General features: G+C 45.7%; 1 protein-coding gene across 1 annotated transcript in view; it reads left to right on the forward strand.

Annotated features, from left to right (window-relative positions):
* LOC141128105 (uroplakin-3b-like) overlaps positions 1–14571 on the forward strand; it is a 51383-nt gene that overhangs the window by 14687 nt on the left and 22125 nt on the right. Inside the window, exons 3-4 of the mRNA XM_073615188.1 lie at positions 1349–1559; positions 10975–11051. Coding sequence (XP_073471289.1) covers positions 1349–1559; positions 10975–11051 — 288 coding nt within the window. The remainder of the gene's footprint in view (positions 1–1348; positions 1560–10974; positions 11052–14571) is intronic.

Here is a 14571-nt window from a genome sequence, read left to right on the forward strand (position 1 = left end):
CTTATAAGCACAACTGTATATATATATATATATATATATATATATATATATATATATATATGTATGTATATATATATATTTATTCATTTATCAGTGGCAGCACATCCATATGGGGCGCTGCCCCCCTAATCTATGCGCCTGACCCCTAATCTACATGCAGGGTGCCGGATGCATTGATTTCAATGTTTTTTGGGGGTTTTTTTTAAGCACATGATTAGAGCCAGAGGCTCTAATTGCCTTCAAAAAAGGGTGGGCTCTGTGCCCCTAGCCCACCCAGTTGTGTGATAATAGCGAATTAATATTCACTATTGCTTTCCTGATTCTCCTCCCGGCCAATCAGAAAGCGGGTCCCGAGACCCGATTGGCCGAGAGGCGAATCAATCGTATCGGCCCCCGAGGAGGAGGAGATGCAGGGGAAGCCACCGTGAAGCCGAGGAGGAGGAGACGCAGGGTAAAGCCACAGAGAAGGAAGAGCTGACCGCGATCTAGTTGGGGTAAGTGCGGGGTTGGTGGGCAGAAGATCGAGCTACAGGAGATGTTAGTGATTCGACCAACCAAGGGGTGATCCGATTGACCGACCGGGGAGGATGGTGGGTGGATTGTTTGCCGCCCCCCCATACAAGGGAGGACCAGCCACCACTGATATATATATACATATATTACACAGTATATTTACACACTGTATCATAGCTGTTATATCTGCCAAAGGATGGTTCTAAAGCCCTAAAGATTTGTTACCTTAAAGCAGGGTTAGTCAACCTTTCAGAGGTTGAGAAGATCTACCTGGACAACATGGAGGAAATCAAAGATCTGGAGGTGGGGGGGAGGTTGGGGATAGCAGTGTCCGCTGCTACCGCCCCCCCCCCCCACACACACACACACGCAGTAGTGTCCTCTGCCCCCACCCCCCATAGCAGTGTCCTCTGCCTCCCCGTAGTAGTGTCCTGTGCCCCCCCAAAGCAGTGACCTCTGAACTACCCATCAGCTTCCCGCAATCGACAGGTAGATCGTGAGCCACAGGTTGCTGACCCCAACCTTAATGCATTCCCTGCATCCAAATTTTTCTTTTAAGAAAGTTTGTTTAATTTTTTAATAATTGTGGGGTTAAATTGATGTTTGTTTTCAATGGCTGTGACAAGAAAATTTAAAGGAGCAAAATGGGACTTTTTTGTACGAACACATTTTTAACAGTGTTTTTTTTTGTTCTGGAAATTACATTAATTCCAAAGTCAAATGTTAAAAGGAAATAAATAACATTTTGAAGTACTTTCCAACAACATTTGTTCAGGCATTGAATTTACAAAGAATGGCCAGCTATATATTTTAACAATTTCTTGTTTTGTTGCAGCTGTTTCCCAGATTAATGATACACAGCTCAGCATCCCAATCACATATACATCATTTATAAATAATCGTTCAAATTACTATCATACTCTACCTATGCCAGCTGTTGCGTACCCATGCTCAAACAACTCCATTAATGTTTTGCTAATTGGCTCACAAATAAACTGTACAGGAGAAGCATTCTGCAATGGTCCACTGAAAAATGATTCATACAGGTAGGAATAAATTTTATGTTTTCCTGATTTTTCTTTTGTGATAGTACATGTCTGCAAATTATACTCTAAATATGTGTGTAATTCGAATGCTTTATCCTCCACCCCCTTCCCCACTGTTCCACAAGTGTACATTTTTAGGGGGCAATGACTCATGGTTGGTCCAGAGGAAAAAGCAAGGTGATAGTTTGCCCTGGCAGGATTACTACTAAACATTGAACAGATTCCTGTATACTAGAGATGCTAAAAGTTATTTGTATTTCAGCCACTGGGAATCCAGACAAACATATGAACACTGGTATAAACAAAACAGATACATAGTAATTAAATATTAAAAAATAGTACTGAAATTGTAATTTCTTATTCACAATCTCATACATCATTAAAAGATTTCATTACTTTTATGAAAACATAAATTAATAGAAATTGGAACACTTAATGACACCCCCCCCTCCCCCACTGTTTATAGAAAAAAGTAAAGATCATAATCCTCATGCAGATCCAATGGATATGCAATATTTAAAGGGACAGTGCACCAAATTCTACTATGTATTTGTGCTTCAAAGACTTGGTAAGTCCCAAGAGCCTGCAGCCAGCAGGCTAAATACATAGGTGAGTCGGGCAGACCTGAAGTTGGCTGACCAACTGGTGGATCTGGTAAAGCAGTCACTGAGGACCTCTCTATCAGCTCTGCAAATGTACAGCAGAGGCTTCCTCTTACTCCAGTAACCAGTGGACACATTTCTAGGGACAAGGAGGATCCTATAATGAAAGAAAAGGAGAGGTCTCCAAAAGCCACTAAATGGTCCAATTGTGCAGCAAGACCAGGGAGCCAATAAAGCACTGGCATTGCGATGAGTGGAGACATACTGCTGCAAAATGTCCTCTGTGCCAGGGAACCATACAATGAGGGGGAAAATGCCCTAGAATTTAAGCTTGTAGCCCACTGAAAGCATGTCTCTTACCCAAGCATCCGCAATGCTTCTTGACCAGATGTTTGTACAAGCTAATTGAAGCCCTCCCCACCCCACTTTGGAATGTGGAGGGATACCTTAATGCTGGCAAACTTGTCTACAGACTTGAGGGATTTAGGAGCCCAGAGTTTAGGACTGAACTGGGTACTTGGCCTGGAAACCTTGAAGTAATGAAAGGAGCTTCTTCTGGCCTCAGAGGAGGTAAGAGCCATCTTGACTTTCATTCTAAGCTTCTTCAGGTGAGGCAAATGAGTACTCATACCACCCGTAATATCTTTTGTGAGGGCATCCAAAGCAGCTCAGAAGAGGCATTCACCATCAAAAGCCATGCACAGCAAACCCTTCCAGGGCTCACTGGAGTGCTGGGCTACAGAGGGAGTGACTGGCTGTGTAATGGCTCTGTGATGTTAGCTGATTACTGGCAAAAGCCCACTATTAGCTGACCTTGGGTCATAGGAGAGCAAAAGTAAGTGCACTCCTCTGACCCGGAAGAGAAGTATGACCAAGAAAGCTTTGGCCATACTTCTCTTTTAACAAAACATTCAGGAGCTGTGAATAGATTTTCAGGAGTTTTCTAATCTCCATGCAAAATGCTTTCAAGTAGGGTGTGTAATAGAAACGCTTTAGTAGTCTTAGGATCCTTAAAGGTCCCAGACAAATAACAGTGCTAGTAAAAGCTACAGGCTTTTTTCTGTTTTTAAGGTGATATGCACCTCATCAATAAGAACCAAGATTGTTTCATTAAGCCTGAGAGCAAAAGCAGCTGTCTGTGACTCCTCAGAACAAAATGATCCTGTAGGGATTTCTAGGATTCTTCATCAGATTCAGCTGCAGAAGGTGCAGAGATTGCCACAGCTGCATGTAAACTGGACAATTGTGGTGCAGAAGGAATTAAAGTACTCATACACCCCTTGCATTTAGAGACCTTTCACACTGTCAGCGCAGGGGCGTCGGTGGTAAAGCGCTTTACTGTCGTTTTTGCTGCGCTTTTTGGCCACTAGCGGGGTGCTTTTAACCCCTGCTAGCGTCTGAATAAAGGGTTAAAAGCGACCGCAAAGCGCCGCTCCCGCGGCGCTTTGCACACGCTTCAGCGGTGCTGCCCATTGATTTCAATGGGCAGGGGCGCTTTAGGAGTGGTGTATACACCGCTCCTAAAGCGCCTCAAGGAAGCTGCTTGCAGGACTTTTTTTGACCTCCTGCCAGCACATTGCTCTGGCTTTCACACTGGGATTGTAGATGAGGATTTTTTCAGGCGCTATTTTTAGCGCTGAAGCGCCTGAAAACCGCATCCAGTGTGAAAGGGAACTTAGCAAAGTAAATAAAATAAATAGGCGTAGGGTTGGCGTCACAGGGGAAACAGGGTACATGGATAAGACAGAGGCTGTGATTGGTAGAATAAAGTGGGATGGGGTAACAAGTTAAGCTGGCCCCTCCCCCTGGCACCACAGCGTGAGGGAAAGTTGGAAGCAGCAGTGACATGGCTGAGGTGGAGAAATTACTGGCCCAGCTAGAGGCGGAAGTGGCAGCGCGGGGCCCAGGTTGGCTTCAAGAGACACTGGGGCCAATGCTGGCACAGCCGGTGGAGAGTACGTTGAGATTTTCTCCCTGCTGCTGTTGGAAAAATTTAACTTGGATAGGGTGAAACCAGAGGAGTCCAAAAAGTAGGATGAGGAGAAGCGGAGGTATCGGCTGATTCCGCAGACGTTTACTAACTGGTTGCAGGCATTCGCAACCATGGCAAGCGTAATCGGGGGAAAAGAACCCTGAACATTGTTCGGCGCTCTTTTGTTACCTGGATGCAGTTGGGGAGGCACACAGAGTCTACGGGGGCACGGCATTGCGGCAGTATGACAAGCAGTTCAGACAGCGGAGGGCGATGCGTCCGGTGTTGAGATGAGATCATAAGGACATCAGTTTGTGGATGCACCTAATGACTTTGGCGAGGGCTCAGAGTCAGTTTTTTTCAGGGAGGGGCCGGTGGACCGGCTTCCCCTGGACAAGAAAAAAGGGGGTCTGTTGGCAGTACAATGAAGGTATCTGCAGGTTTGGGGGGGCATGCCGATACAAGCACGAGTGTTCTGGTTGTGGAGGGGCTCACAGTCTGTCCAGATGCTTCAAACACGGAAAGGGTCGCGCCGGAGCGTCTGCAAACTAAAGGGAGTGCGCCGGTGATGGTGGAAAGGAAGCGGACGTTTCTAGGTAGGTATCCGGATAGGAAGGCGGCCCAGTTGTTGGAACAGGGGTTGGCTGAGGGTTTTCACATCCCATGCACTTTAGAGGTGGTTCCCCCAGTGTCTCGCAATTTACAATCGGCCATGCAACATTCGGAGGTAGTTTCTGAGAAATTGCGTAAGAAAGTTGCGTTAGGTCGCATGGGTGACCCTTTCACATCCGCACCATTAGCGGGTTTGGTGGTTTTCCCTTTGGGGGTCGTGCCAAAGAAGGCACCTTTCCTTCCCCAAAGGGGGGTCGGTCAATGATGCCATTGACCAGGAGGAATGTACGGTGAGTTACACTTCCTTTGATGCGGCTGTATTCTGGGTTCGCCGTTATGGTCAGGGGACATTGATGGCAAAGTCTGATGCTGAATCGGCTTTCCGGCTGTTGCCGGTGCACCCGGACAGCTTTTGGTTGCTGGGGTGTCACTGGAACGGAGAGTTCTATGTCGATCAATGTCTTCCGATGGGTTGCTCCATCTTCTGTGCGCTGTTTGAACAGTTTAGCTCCTTCGTGGAATGGGTGGTCAGGGATGTTTCGGGAGTGAACTTGATCATCCATTATTTGAACGACTTCCTTTGCGTGGGACCGGCTTCCTCCAAGATCTGCTACGCTGGAGCACATCGCAGGACGGTTTGGTATACCCTCGGCACTTGAAAAGACTGAGGGACCAAACACGGTCATCACGTTTCTGGGCATTGTCCTGGACTCAGGTGCCATGGAATGCCGTCTGCCAGAGGACAAACTGGCGGCTCTCAAGGCGGAGATTAAGGGCATGCTAGGCTTGCTCAAGGTTCAGCTTTGGGCGTTGCAATCGTTGTTAGGGAAGCTCATCTTTGCATGTCACATGCTGCCGATGGGGAGAGTATTTTGCCGTTGGCTGTCGGCAAGTACGGCTGGGATCAGGTCACCTAAGCACTTTGGCTGGCTCTACCGGTTTTGGGGCTTTCTTTCAGGGCAGGTGGAGTGTGGGCCCGTGGCCGCAGTCGTGGATAGATGCAGGTTTCACAAAGAACTTGGTGCTACTGGAATTGTTTCCGGTGGTGCTAGCAGTAGAATTGTGGGGCTCATCTTTCAGGGATCTGAAGGTGCATTTTCACGGGGATAACCTGGGGGTCGTGCAGGTGATCAATAGAGTATCGGCTTCATCTCCCCCAGTGGTTAGGCTGCTACAATACTTGGTGTTGAGATGCCTGCAACTGAATGTTTTTTTATGTATGCGGTGCATCTTCCGGGATTGGAGAATGTCATAGCTGACGCGTTGTCTCACTTTCAGTGGGACAGGTTCAGAGAGCTGGCAGCGGAGCAGCAGGGGGTCCCATGCTCCCATGTGAAGGATTGCATTGGAAATGTATCTGGATGGATCAGGAGGTCGGTGAGTGAGACTATGTGGGTTACATATAGCAAGGTATGGCAGGAGTGGTGGGCATTAGTACACATGGCTGGAGTGGATCCTGTGGGCTCGGAGGTGAGGTTGCTGGTATTGTATTTTATTTCCAGGAACATGGAGAATGGGGTGTCAGTGTCCGCATTGGGGAAAAAGATGGCGGGGTTGGCATTTTTGTTTAAATGGCAAGGTTGGATGGACTTTACTAAGGATTTTTGGGTGAGGCAGTCGCTCAAAGGTTATAGGCGGTCCAGGCAGCATAGGGACACCAGGCAACCAGTGTCGTTTAGTATCCTTAGGGGAATTTTGGCACAGTTGACAGATTTATGTTCATCTGTTTATGAGGTTGCGCTGTTTAGGGTGGCGTTTTTGTTGGCGTTTTTTGGGGCCTTCCGGATCAGCGAGCTGGTCAGCCCTTCTAAGAAGGTGCAAGGGGAGATTTTGGTACATGAGGTGATGGGCCGGGAGGACAAGGTATCCTTATTGTTGCATAGATCTAAGACAGATCAGGTGGGCAAGGGCAGAACGGTACAGGTTTTCTCTTTGCCGGGCTCACCACTGTGTCCGGGGGGGGGCTGTGAGGGGGTTTTTGGAGGTGCGACCCAAGACTGCGGGGTCCTTCTTAATGCATGCGGACGGGTCCCCATTATCCAGATTTCAATTTGTTTCAGTTTTTCGGAAATGTTTGTGGTCGCTAGGTTTAGAAGAAAAAAAATTTTCTTCTCATTCCTTCAGGATAGGAGCGGCGATGGAGGCAGCTCGGTGTGGGATGGATGCTGAGTCCGTCAAGCGCATTGGTAGATTGGAGTCACGTAGGTTTCGACTGTACGTTCACCCGCATCTGCTGGTGGGGTTGGAATGAGAATGGGCTGATGGGGTTTATGTATGGCTGTAATTTTTTTTTTTTTGGTTTGTTGAGATTATGGTGGTACGTTTGTCTTTTTCTCTTTCAGGTGATGTGCAGGGCCTGGTCTGGATATTGGGCCATTCGTTTGTGTTTTGGGGAGCAAAAAGGGCTGATGTTAGGCCGGATGGCCGACAATTGGGGTTTTCAAGACAGGAAGCTTGTGTTCGCTGGTGGGGAATTCTGGGGATGCTATGGAGTAGGATGATTCCAGAGGTGCATCGTTTTGCATGGTTGGATAGGCCGCCTGACGTTTAATTTTGCACGTGGGTGGCAACGATCTGGGAGTTAGATCCATGTTAGACATCACGCGGGACATCAAGTTTGATATACTTCGTCTCCGCATGGCATTCCCGGACATGGTGATCGTGTGATCTGACATTTTGGCTCAGACTGCATGGCGAATGGCTAGGTCATTGGAGGGCATTAATAGGGCTTGTAAAAAGATTAACCGGGAGGTAAGCAGATTCCTGGTGAGGAACGGGGGATTGGTGATACGGCACTTGGAGTTGGAGGTGGAGACATGGAGATACCTTCAGGGGAATGGAGTGCACCTTAATGCAGTGGGGATTGACATGTGGGCATTGGGGCTGCAAGATGGCATACAGCGAGCTTTCAGGGTGTGGCGGGGCACCCAAGTGTAAGGTTTTACACTTGGGCGCTGTGGCCGGTGTTGGTCTTTGCGGGTGAAGGAAGAGACCTCGGAAAGAAGAGTTCAGGACCTGTCAATGGTATGGGTCCTGATGGTGGTATTTCAGCTAACGGAGGTTTCGCTGGAAGTTTTGGTAACGGGTGCACTGCGGTCAGTGGTTGTCTCTGAGCCAGCCTGTCAGCTTGAGGGCTATTAACAAATTTGAGAGGTACCGCAGTGCAGTATTTACACAGATGGTAATTGAGGTTCCTGCAAAGACCAACGCTAGGATGGAATGATGGGTTTAATAACAGATGTTTGTGTTTATGTTAATTTGAAAGTATTTGTTAATAAATAAGGCTGTTATGGCCTGTGTTTTACTCCAATTTCAATGTGGTCTAGTTAATTAGGTTATTGGTTATAGGTTGGAGTAAAGGGGTTATTTAAAGAAAAAGGTACATCTGTTATACAATAGTCATGCTTAACAGAGACAATTTAATTTACAGTATCAGATAAAGATTTATTAGTTACTCATGAACCAGCTGCTGTTAGCAGGAGAGGTTTAAATGGCTGGAGATGACCAATTCACAATAGGCAGCAGCTAACTGAGGTGAATACGCATGTCTCTACTGAACAGGAGCAAGGGCAGGAAAATACTAGCTCATGCTGAAAAGGAGGTAGCATGAGTGCGTGCATGAAACACTCCACCTAGTGTTGCAGAACTTTTTTCTCCATTGATTAAACACTTTCTGTGAAGGCCAACAGAAAAAAGGAGGGTAACAAAAAATGATGGCATGCTAAGAGTGGGAGCCTGGGAGGGGTTACACCAAGCTGGTTTGTGCTTTTTTGTTTGCCAGTGCTCAAATCCTTCTATATGCATTAGCAGGGCAGGACTTAGGGTGGTGGAGGGTCCCTGGGCTTGAGTCACTTTCGGGGCCTACAAATGGCTACTCACAAAAGTAGATAATATATAAGCATATAAGTGGGGGATACTACTGTACTGGTATTCGTCCTGGGTCCACGATATAAGCGATCAATCTCAGAGGCACCGCAGGAGGATGATGAGAAGCGGTGGTGGTTAGGATTGCTCTGATGGCTGCAACCTGGAGAGCGAAGCACAGCTCTATAACAAGGTCCGCCAGACTCAATATTAAAGAACTTCTGTTTAATTGGACAAGACAAAACAGCCAAATGGCTACTCACAAAAGTAGATAATATATAAGCGTATAAGTGGGGGATACTACTGTACCGGTATTCGTCCTGGGTCCACGATGTAAGTGATCGTTCTCAGAGGCACCGCAGGAGGATGATGAGAAGCGATGCTGGTTAGGACTGCTCTGATGGCTGCAACCTGGAGAGCGAAGCACAGCTCTATAAAACAGGAATAGAAAAGGACAAGGTCCGCCAGACTCAGTATTAAAGAACTTCTGTTTAATTGGACAAGACAAAACAGCCAAATGGCTACTCACAAAAGTAGATAATATATAAGCATATAAGTGGGGGATACTACAGTACTGGTATTCGTCCTGGGTCCACAATGTAAGCAATCGTTCTCAGAGGCACCGCAGGAGGATGATGAGAAGCGGTGGTGGTGGTAACTCTTTTCCGCGCTCTGTATGTCTCCAGGGCGGGCAGTGTAGATTGTATTATTTTACAGATAAGAGCCAGTATTTTACAGATAAGAGCCAGTAGAATGTTGAACTGAATGCACAGTCTTATGTAGAACTAAAGCCTTTTATTTCGAGTAGGGTAATAACTCCTGCCAGGTTTTTTTTTGCCATCTGTGTCCCGATGGAAAATTTCAATTCACTTCCTCTACTCTGTGTGTGCATAAGCCACTTGGCCACACTTCAGATCCCAGGAAGTGCATTGCTGGTATGTGGTTGCTATGGGCACAAACAGCAGCCTTTGTTCATCATATTCTCAAACTGTGAATGACTGGGTTTCTGCTCAAACTCATGGTTAGCATGAACCCAAAGCTAACTTTGCCAGTAGGCCAGTCTGACTCTGTTTTTGTGCTCATGCGCTGACAGTGAACATGCTAACATGAGGGTGCTGCCATTAAAGTGGCAGTAAAGGCTTTTTAGTGATTTATACCTAAAGGTAAGCCAATAATAAGGCTTACCTGTAGGTACAGTAAACATCTGCTAAACGTGCAGTTTAGGAGTTAGTTACTTTAGCAGCGGTGGTGATGTCACTGGTGCATGCGCACTGCGCTCTCAATGGACTGCGTTTTGTCCATAGATATAGCCATGCCGTGGCCGTGACGCCCGAAATGCGCGGAAGTGATGTCATCACAGCTCGGCCAGTCAAACAGACACAGCCCGCAAATCTGGAAGGAAGATTGGGTGAAGATGGAAGTCCAAGGGGAGCCATGACAGCGCTCTGCTGGAGAGTTGTGTTTTCAGGTAACTCTTTCATAATGTGCCAGTGTGCGATGCATACTAGCACATTATGCTCTTAACTTGCAGGGAGAGGATACATTTTTGTTTTCATTTTTGCGGTTTACTACCACTTTAATCTACTTTCCAATTAGCAGGTTGAGGGTTCGCCCCCATTAGGGAGGTTTATCCTCTCTTTTGTATAGTTGAAAAATAAAAAAAGGTAAAATACAAAATCATAGAGTTGTCCCCAGGATAAGAAGAAAAGGGAAAACTTTTAATGGGGACACCGGTTACAGGGACTTGGTCTAGGAGAGGAAATCGCCTCATTAGAGTTTTCCTCTGACAGGAAGTGAGGGGAAATTTCCCTAATGATACACTGACAGCAAAAATAGCCTGGCAGAGGTTTTAACCCTTCCCTACTCTAGCCAAAACACAACATTTTGAGTAAACATACATTTTATTTACGCGTCTGATACTTCCTGCATTTGCTGGATGTGTGTTGCCTTTCTGAAATTAGTTCAGCAGCAACCATTTTCTTTCCATTACATTTTCTTTCCCTGTGGCGAACACAGTGGGACAAAGTTGAAAGACCGAAGAAAACTGAAGCAAATTATGTTGTTCAAAGTTTCCACAAAACCAGAATGTAAACAATTTTATTAGTACTTTGCATTACCCATAAAGGTTATTAAGACATATGCGGGCTATGAATGGGTAGATTTCAGAAAATTTCTCTATTTAAAAGCAGAAAAACTCAAGGGATGTGTAAACGTGCCCTTATTCTTTAAAATTATGTAACTACATTATAACCAGCTATATCCTAAAGAAAATGCAAACCCATTTTCTACTTGATTATTATACTTGTCTAATAATTATAACGTTTTAAAATTTTTTAAGTACTTACTCTTTCTTTTCTTTTTTTAGCGTAAAATTTATTTTACTATCAAGTACTGGAATAGTTGATGAAACACAATGGTCTGATGGAATTGTGATTCCAAAACGTAAGAAAACACATTCAACATATTATTTAAGTAGAATGTCACATATCTTACATTTTTATTTACTTAGAGAGGTTGTAAACTCAGGAAAAAAAAAAAAAAAAAAATCCTGTAAGACAAAGGCATAATGAGCTAGTATGCATCGCATAGCTCATTATGAAATACTTACCTTAGAACGAAGCCTTCCAGTACTGCCCGCACACCGCTGACACGGCTGACATTTTTCCCGGTGTTTCTTCTGGGTTCATGGGCTCCAGCGCTGTGATTGGCCAGAGCCACGATGACGTCACTCTGCTTGCGCGTGGGAGCCGCCGTTCACGGCACGGGGATCAGAAGGAACAGCACCTGTGGCCGTTCCTTCAGAGCGCATGTGCCAGTGATGTCACTGGCTGCATGTAATGTAAATATCTCCTAAACGATGCACGTTTAGTAGATATTTTCACTACCTATAGGTAAGCCTTATTATAGGCTTACCTATAGGTAAATGTAAGCAGAGGAAGTTTACTTCTTCTTTAATGCTCCATTCACACCTATGCATGTTGTTTTTGAGCGATTTGCATTTTTTTATGCTTTTTTTTTTTTTTTGGCAAATTTGTTGTTGGGCAGATTTAAAAATGCAAAACGCATATCTTTTCTGCAACTTCTCCATTGAAGTCTATTGAACCAAAAAAAACAAAAAAGGCAAGTTTTGTGTTTTAAAAATGTCCCTGACCCTGTGAACGTGTTCCATAGGAACCCATGTTACAAATGTCATGTGTTTCTGCAAAAAGCATGAAAAAACGCAATGGTGTGAACCGAGCCTTAAGGTGAAACTAAACCTAACTTGTTGCAAATTGTGAGTGCACAGCTCTTTATTGCAGAAGGGACATGCTATAACTCTGCAATAACACACCCTTACCTGCCCACGGTCTTCTATTAAATGTACACTGAGCTGTACATGCACAGCTCAGCATGCATCCTCAGAACACTCCAGCCATGCCAGACTGACTGATTCCCGTGCATATGCATGGATGCATGGGGTGTTGCCAACCCCCACCGGCAATCAAAAAGATGAAAATCTGACATGGAAGGAGCCCAGGGAGAAGATAACAATGGCCGGCAACAGATGTAACCTTTGTATCACTGGAATATGAAGGTAAGTATGTTAGGGAGTTTAGTTCCTCTTTAACAACTTGCCGCCTGCCCACAGTCAAATGACGACTGGGCGTTGCAGCTCTCATTCAGGGTGGACGTCATATGACAGCTTCCCAGAGCGACTGTTCTTGCGCGCCCGCGGGGGCACGCAACGCGGCGATTGTGGCCCCGCCGTGTTGCTAGGACATGGCGCAACCCCAATCACTGTAAAGAGCTGCGGCCGCGGCTCTTTAACCATATGATCGGCTGTGTCCAATCACAGCCAGTCACATGTAAACATGGAGATGCCGTTAATCGTCGCTCCTCGCCTCACACTGACAGAGTGTGAGAAGAGGAGAGCTGATCAGCGACATCTAATCACAGGGTGACATCTAGGATTGTAATCAGGGCACTGATCATCAGTGCCCTGATTACAATTAAGTGCCATCAGTGGCATCAATGAGTGTCCACCACTGCCAGCAATCAGTGCCAACCAGTGCCCACAATTGGCAGCAATCAGTGGCCATTAGTGATGCCAGTCAGTGCTGGCTATCACTGCTGCCCATCAATGTCCATCGCTGCTGCCCATCAATGCCCATCAGTGCCGCCTATCTGTGCCCACTAGTGCTGCCTATCTGTATCCACCAGTGCCGCCTATCAGTGCCACCCATCAGTGCCGCCTATCAGTGCTCATCAGTGCCACCTATCAGCGCCCATAAGTGAGGCATATTCGTGCCTCCTCATCAGTGCCCATAAGTGCCGCCTCATCAGTGCCCACAAGTGCCACCTCATCAGTGCCTATCAGTGCAGCATATTAGTGCCCATCACTGCCGTCTCATCAGTGCCCATCAGTGAAGGACAAAAATTACTTATTTACAACATTTACTGACAGAAACTACGAAAAACTTTTTTTTTTTAATTTTCGGCCTTTTTTTTTTTTTAGGAAAAAAAAAAACAGCAGTGATTAAATACCACCAAAAGAAAGCTCTATTTGTGTGAAGAAAATTATAAAAATGTCACATGGTTACAGTGTAGCATGACCGCGCAATTGTCATTCAAAGTGTGACAGCTCTGAAAGCTAAAAAATGGCTTGGGCAGGAAGGGGGTTTAAGTGCCCTGTATTGATCTGGTTAAAGTGGAACATTGCCCATAATAACAAGAAACATTCTTTGGCAAGGAATATACATTCCCCATTAATATTAATGCTACCAAAATCAGGGTGTGCTGTAAATTGCCTCCAGTATTGCTCCTGCTTCTTTTGCCGGAGGCTGCCATGTTGCTGAAGCCCAGAGCTCTTGTACTGCAGTAAATCTTAAAGTAGTCAGCAGATCGGCCTCTAGTGGCTCTGATTTTCAACACAATGCCAAAAATGGAGAGCAACTGAGTATGGGGTAACAGACAGAAGTGACACACATGTATTGACAACCAATGTTTGCTGCAAAATGAGCTGCCTTTTTTCTGATTAGTATAATTATAGTATTTCCTGTCTTAAAAATGGGATTCGTTTGTACCATTACAGGGAGTTCAAGAACATATCCAGCAACCTTCTAAGGATGTATTAAACCTTTTTTTGGAACATATTGCCAATATACACTCCACATTAGAATGGTTGGCACTAGTTGTAAACACTCATGCATTATACACTTTGCGTGCTTTGAAGTACATCAAGCTGAAGCTATTATATGATGACAAAACACAAAGATACTTGTTCTGTATTTACATTAGGTTTACTCTGCTGACATTGTTGCTCTTTGTATGGTATTCTAACTTTTACATTAGATGTGATTGGGGCCCAAGCATTTTAAGCAGTATTAAAGTCAAAAGTAAGCATTTTTCCCTGACACCAACATGGCAGCATACTAGTGGTAGAGCTCCGCCTCTTGACCACTCCCTCAGGACCAGTGAATAGCATAAATAAAGGCATAGTTAGCAGCCACCCCATTCTTCTTTTTTTCCTCATACCTCAACACACCAGTGATAAAGTAAGCAGTGGTATGTCCCCACCTCTGCCTCTGTGCAGCATCCGGCTGGGTTGAGCCTCTCCCAGTATGAGGTCACAGGCTCCGTCTGCTAAATGCGCTATAGCCTAGGGAGCCCCTTCTGTGGGTCTCCATGGGGCCTGCAGTGTTTCCACACTAGGAACAAAATCTGCCATTCACTAAGTGACTGTGGGCATAGATGTGGGGGGGGGGGCAGCTATTGCTTTTATTTCATTTGTTTTGGCCACTTGTGCTATTTAGGGTATGCTGTCCCTTTTTTTCTTTTCTTTCCCTCTCAGGTCCCTGGCAGTGGCTCAGCATTTGTGCCATCCTGAGGGATGGAGCACATTTTGTTTGGCTGCTCCATCCACCCTATAGGGCCAGTTTGGCCATCCTGTGCTCCTTTTCTTACTAGGGGGTATCATCGTGCT

This window comes from Aquarana catesbeiana, linkage group LG02 (genome assembly GCF_042186555.1).
Source record: "Aquarana catesbeiana isolate 2022-GZ linkage group LG02, ASM4218655v1, whole genome shotgun sequence".
Lineage (NCBI taxonomy): Eukaryota > Metazoa > Chordata > Amphibia > Anura > Ranidae > Aquarana > Aquarana catesbeiana.